Below are 6140 nucleotides of genomic sequence, written 5' to 3'. Positions count from 1 at the left end.
ATGAGGGAAAATACTGTATGCTTTATTTGTTAATGCAAGAGGTTGCAGGATAACATTCCTAGATACTGTAGCTGTGCAAGTATTAAGGCATTTTGTGTGCACAACATCCTCGTTTTTTAATCTTATATAGGCTAACTGAATAAGAGGTCACTTTTAATAAATATTACATGCTCAAAGAGTCCGCACACAAAACAGCAAGAAATGCATAATTGACCTGGACTTGTGTCATAAAATACTTGGTACTTGGCTAAAATAGCAGAGCATTCACCTGTAAACAGAACACTGATGAGTGAAATCCTTGAGACTTGAAGTGTCACAAACACAGTGTATCTAATGATGTGAGATTTCACGCTACATATAATCAGCACAATCCTTCTTCACAGGCCCCGCCATTTTGTTGCATTTCTTGTGTCTTGAAGATGAATCTCATTGTTTTGGGATTACCATTAAATGGGATTAAAGTCCCCTTAAATCTATAACAAACCGCAACTTATTTATTTTATATTTACTTTCATCCTCCTGTTTTCAAAATTTGGAACACGCCGTGCATTTGGCTCGGACCCGTTCTTTTGTGTTGTTGTTGTACCCGGGGAGGGCCACCACATCTGGGTCTGTGCTGCTGGTGATGTTCTCTTCATGGGCTAAAATGTGATCCACCAGACATTTAGCTGCCACCTCGATGTTTGTGTTCTCCTTCAGTGGGCGTAAAATCAAACACAAAGAATATGGGAGTCATTCAGACAATAAGGTCACAAATCCCTATATTACAGCCACATACATCACTGTTGAAAAGTTTGGGGTTAGTAAGATTTCTGAATGTTTTTGAACATTAAACATCAAGAATATGAACATTAATGTATCTTATGCTCACCAAGGTTACATTTATTTGATCAGAAATACAGTCAAACTAATATTGTAAAATATTATTAATATTTAAACAGTTTTTTATTTTAATACATTTAAAAATGTATTTTGTTCTTGTGATGGCACATCTGAATCATTACTCTAGTCTTCAGTGTCACGTGATCCTTCAGAAACTGTTCTAATATTCATCATTCTAATATTAACATTAGAAATCATTCTAGAGGCTGATTTGTTGCTCAAGAAACATTTCTTACGAGTATCAATGTTGAAAACAGATGAGCTGGTTAATATTTTTGTGGAAACCATTATACATTTTTCAGGATTCTTTGATTAATAAGAAAAAAACTAAAAAAACATCATTTATTTTAAATATATTTTTTAGAAAGGTTTTGTCTTTACTGTCACTTTTGATCAATTTAACACATTCTTGCTGAATAAAAGTATTAGACACCTTATAAAAAATGTTATTGACCCCACACTTTTGAACACATGCATTTGTATATCATTTATGATCATTTTATCACACACATAATTCCCAATTGCATGTCAAATATTATTCTAAAGCATACATATTTGGATTTGCCACTCATAAAGTCGTGGCCTAATGGTTAGAGAGTTGGACTTGTAACCCAAAGGTTGCGAGTTTGAGTCTCAGGTCCGGCAGGGGTTGTAGGTGGGGGGGAGTGAATCTACAGCACTCTCTCCCACCTTCAATACCATGACTGAGGTGCCCTTGAGCAAGGCACTGAACCCCCAACTGCTCCCCGGGCACCGCAGCATAAATGGCTGCCCACTGCTCTGGGGTGGGTGTTCATGGTGTGTGTGTGCACTAAGGATGGGATAAATGCAGAGCACTAATTCCTAGTATGGGTAACCATACTTGGCCACATGTCACGTCACTTTACTATAACATGCACATTTTTTTTGGCCCAGTCTGCATGTAAAGAAAGCACTGTCTCTACAGCTCAGATCATGTGACATTTACCCGAGGATGAATGCAACAGTTGTATGGCGTAACATTTAATGCAACTCTACCCCAGATTATGGTTCAAAATATATAGAGGCAGCAGTAAACTGCTTGGTGGAATTTTAAATTGTATTAAAAAGTTAAAAAGAAAGTATATAAAAAGAGCACAGTCATAAAGTAATAAAGGTGATCCAGAGTTAAAATGTTTCAGACAGTATGGTGTCATGTCATTTATTTGAGGATCCACTTTATACCCTTTCACACACAACTGTGTAACTCATTAAAGTGGGGCTGTAAATGTTAAACAATGGCCTTCCTGCTAATGAGCACAATGCATTCTTGCTGTATTTGTGTTAAATGCAAACATGCAAACAGCTACACAAACACATACACAGATCCTGATTCTGTATCTCTCTACATCTACATCCTGCTCAGGGTCACAAAATAAACCCCTCACCTTTGCAGAGGTCTCAAACCAGCCCACAAATCCATTCTCTTTGCAGAATGTATCAAGCTTTGGAATCTGGGAACGCAGACCTTCACGTGACTGGTCAGACTGGTTGGCCAGAAGAACAGCTGGGACAGGTTTGCCGTTGCTGAGAGTGACCTTTAAGTCCAGGTCGTCTTTCCATTTCAGCACTGCGTCAAACGTGGAGGCTCTGGTCACGTCAAATACTATGAGGGCTCCCACGGCCTCCCGATAGTAAACCCGTGTCATGTTCCCATAGCGCTCCTGTCTTATGACGAACGTGGGATGGCAAATTGGAGGTTAAACATCACTCAGACATAAATAGCATCATGTTTTTCTTAATAATAAATCCTACTATAACACTGTGTTGATCTACACTGTCTGTCTGTCTGTGTGTGTTTGTGTGTGTGTGTGTGTTTATGGACTTTACCTCAAACTCTCATGTGACTTTAGCAGGAGTATGAGACCAGCTGAGATTAACACACAAGACACATTCCTTCACATTCACACAAGGAAACTCAGCAGGAGGAGATTTCAGAGAGGCAATAGCGTACTTACAATGATTTAGCATATTATATGGACCACCAACACTATACAAATGTTGCCTAATATATCTTGTTACTTTAATTGCCTTTGGACTAGCACTAAATAATATGAATTCAGCATCTTGTAAAGTAAAATAAAACAAAGCCAGCGGGATATGTTTACCATACCCTTACGAAAAAGAAGTTTATTCAAGTGTGCTTTTAGTATACTTCTTTTAAACTAAAAATAGGAAAGTATACTTTTAGTCTTTTTACTTCTCAGAAATGGGCTTTATGTACTTCTCAGAAATATACTTAAAATGCCATTTAAGTATACTTGACTTATACTTAGAAAAAGTCTAAATATATTTTAGCTATAATTGTGCTCCTAGAATCCGTGTTTTTATTGTTATACTGTTATACTGCTAGTACACATCTTCTGTACAGAATTTCCAAAAAACACAAGTGAAGAAGAAACCGAAACAACAGATGCTTCCACATGTATTCTAACACGATCATCAGACATAAAACAGTATCAAAACTATGTAACATTATGGAATAAAATATCTACCAATGAAGAGGTAATAATGACTGTCAAGATTTGGGGTGTTGATCGACTTTATCAACGTTTTGATTATCATTCTGAATCCAATTCATAGTCTTTTTTCAGCTTTTTGTTCAAAATGTTGTTTGTTTCTTTATCTTTTTAATTTATAAACCGTACCCCTAGTGTTTATAAAAAAAGAATGCATGAAGCTAGAATAAAATGTTTTTGTTTACAAGCAGATACCCTGTTCTTTTGATGTTTTGTATGTTCAGATATTCATGTAACAAAATATATACAAATGAATACCTAAATAGGGACATAGTAGTATACTTAAAGTATGATGTAAAGTTCACTCAAAGAAAACGTACGAGTATACTTGCAGTATAAAACTACTAAACTAGTAGTTTACTGAGACTATACTTCAAAGTGTACTAAAAATGCAACCACAAGTATTTAATTAGTAAACTATCAGTATACCTATAAGTTCACTTTTATTATAGTTGCAGTACAAACTAAACATGTTGATGTAAACTAGTTGTGTACTCAGAGTTTACTACGTTTATACTTAAAGTATACTTAAAAGTGGGCCAATTTAGTCCCAAGGAGTATTGAAATAGTACACTTACAAGTATACTACTAGTACACTGATACTTGTATACTTACTACATAAAGTACACTTTAAAATATACTTGAACTTTACTTAAGTATACTTACTAAAATAAACTTGAAGTAAACTACTTTTTGGTAAGGGTATGCATTAAATATTAAACATTTTAATAGGAGCACATACCTGCTATGTCCCATAACTGCAGCTGGACCACCGTCTGACTGTCCCAGTGAAGGACTTTAAGAGCAAAATCCACTCCAATGGTTGCGCGATAATGTTGAGAAAATATCGGATGAACGTATCGTTTGATTATCGACGTTTTTCCCACTCCGAGGTCTCCGATGACTAGATCTTTGAATAAATGTTCTTTCTGCATGACGACTTTAAAAAATAGCAAATACACATCTCGATCATAAACGCACTGACCTACTTTTTGTACAATTTGTAGCACATGAGTGCTCTTATGTTTCACAGCTTATTCATTGATCATTGTTGCAGGATTACAGTTTGTGAGAGGCACGCGCTCTTAAAATGTTTATATAATGCTCAAACCGCTGTCATGTTACTTTGTGCTCGTCCTCCTTACTAGCTTTACCTTCCCATTAGTTCCACATGAGAAAGAAAACAAAGTGGACGTATTTAAAAAATTTTAAACATGAAGTCTTTTCTTCAAAGAACACAAATGGTAAATGTCACAGATGATCTCTGCTTCTTCATCAAGTACAGAAGAAGTGATGAATGATGGAACCCAAGAACGCCACGCCCATTAACACACGTTGCCTCATAGCCACGCCCCATCTGACTGATTGATTTGTTATAAGATAATGTTTGTTACATTTGTGACATTTGTAAAAAGATACCTAGATAACTTTGTGGGAACAGAAGTAATGATAATGTAGTTTTATACGATATAAACATTTAATATAAGATTATTTAATATCACCAAAAGTGGAGTTTGCAGCACCTCCCAATTTACCCATAAAACTGCTCAACTTGGGAGTGTTTACATTTGTCAGATTGGTCTAACAATAATATTTTGATTATATTTAATGTTATTACACAAATAGAGATTTGTTAAAGTTCCTCCGAGTTTTGTGGCATTTCAAAATTATTTCAATATAAGAATCTTTGATTAAGTTTAATTTGATTTATGTTATGATTTGCTTCGTTTATTTGTGCGTGTTTCTTTAATTTATTTTGTTTGTGTTTAACAATTGTAATACGTAATGTCTATATAAATGTCTATATGTCTATATCAAATTTTATGCATTTGTTCTGTAGGCTATTTAGTTTACTCTATTTGATGTTTAAATACAAAGATAATCATTTGAATTAAAATGCTCAAAATTAAGGCCAGTGATGAGAACTGGCATATGTGACCCTGGAGCACAAAACCAGCCATAAGTCGCACGGGTATATTTGTAGCATTATCCAACAATACACTGTCTGTGTCAAAATTATTGATTTGTATTTTATGCCAAAAATCATTAGGATATTAAATAAAGATCATTTTCCATGAAAATATTTTGTACATTTCCTACTGTAAATATATTCTATAAAAAAACGTAGTAATTATTTATTAGTAATATGCATTGCTAAGAACTTCATTTGGACAACTATAAAGGCGATTTTCTCAATATTTAGATTTTTTTGCACCCTCAGATTCCAGATATTCAAATAGGCCTAGTTGTATCTCGTCCAGAGGCGGACAATGTACACAACTCCATTACTTGAGTGAACTTGCACTGTTTTATTGTTGTATGTAATACTTGCAATACTTCTGAAGCAACTTAGAATACATTACACCTGCTGAATACACTGACTAGCTTGTAGTATCTTTGGAATAAAGAGCTTTTAGAATGTTAAAAACCTATGGGGGAAAAACAACAACAACAGAAAAATTATTATTTAACACCCCTACCCACCCCCACAAAAGCAGGATGGTAGTGATCTCACACAGCTCTGACAGTGTGTGCACACATCTATGTGTAGCAATTCATCCACATTTGAACAGAGTGGACAGTGAAATCCTGTAAATACAGAGTGATAAGAAAGAAAAAAAACCCAAACCTGCTTTAAAACCCAACAACACAACTGTAGCTGTACAACTTTACAACAGCAACACTGCTTTAACAAAAAAGCAAAACAGCAAGACTTATTTG

At 35.0% G+C, this 6140-nt stretch overlaps 1 protein-coding gene across 1 annotated transcript; it reads right to left on the bottom strand.

Moving 5' to 3' along the window:
• Nucleotides 1–390: 390 nt before the first annotated feature.
• Nucleotides 391–4589, bottom strand: rab38c (RAB38c, member of RAS oncogene family). The gene is made up of 3 exons (XM_016278735.1): nt 4158–4589; nt 2289–2568; nt 391–693 (listed from the first exon to the last, which is right to left on the bottom strand). The coding sequence occupies exons 1-3, from the start codon at nt 4352–4354 to the stop codon at nt 526–528; spliced, it is 645 nt and encodes a 214-aa protein (XP_016134221.1). The 5' UTR covers nt 4355–4589; the 3' UTR covers nt 391–525.
• Between the last annotated feature and the right edge of the window lie 1551 nt (nt 4590–6140).

Source organism: Sinocyclocheilus grahami, unplaced genomic scaffold, assembly GCF_001515645.1.
Source record: "Sinocyclocheilus grahami isolate Dianchi unplaced genomic scaffold, SAMN03320097.WGS_v1.1 scaffold124.1, whole genome shotgun sequence".
In the NCBI taxonomy this organism is placed as follows: Eukaryota; Metazoa; Chordata; class Actinopteri; order Cypriniformes; family Cyprinidae; genus Sinocyclocheilus; species Sinocyclocheilus grahami.
Note: the sequence above shows the minus strand (reverse complement) of the source record. Positions and strands in the feature narration are given on the sequence as shown.

What these genes read in the sequence shown, in the direction of transcription:
- rab38c (XM_016278735.1), bottom strand. Translation starts at nt 4,354, where the DNA reads ATGCAGAAAGAACATTTATTCAAAGATCTAGTCATCGGAGACCTCGGA. An exon ending in TTATGGGACATAGCAGGTAT is followed by an intron (nt 2,569 to 4,157) that starts GTGCTCCTATTA and finishes GTTCGTCATAAG; the next exon opens with ACAGGAGCGCTATGGGAACA. An exon ending in GGTTTGAGACCTCTGCAAAG is followed by an intron (nt 694 to 2,288) that starts GTGAGGGGTTTA and finishes CGCCCACTGAAG; the next exon opens with GAGAACACAAACATCGAGGT.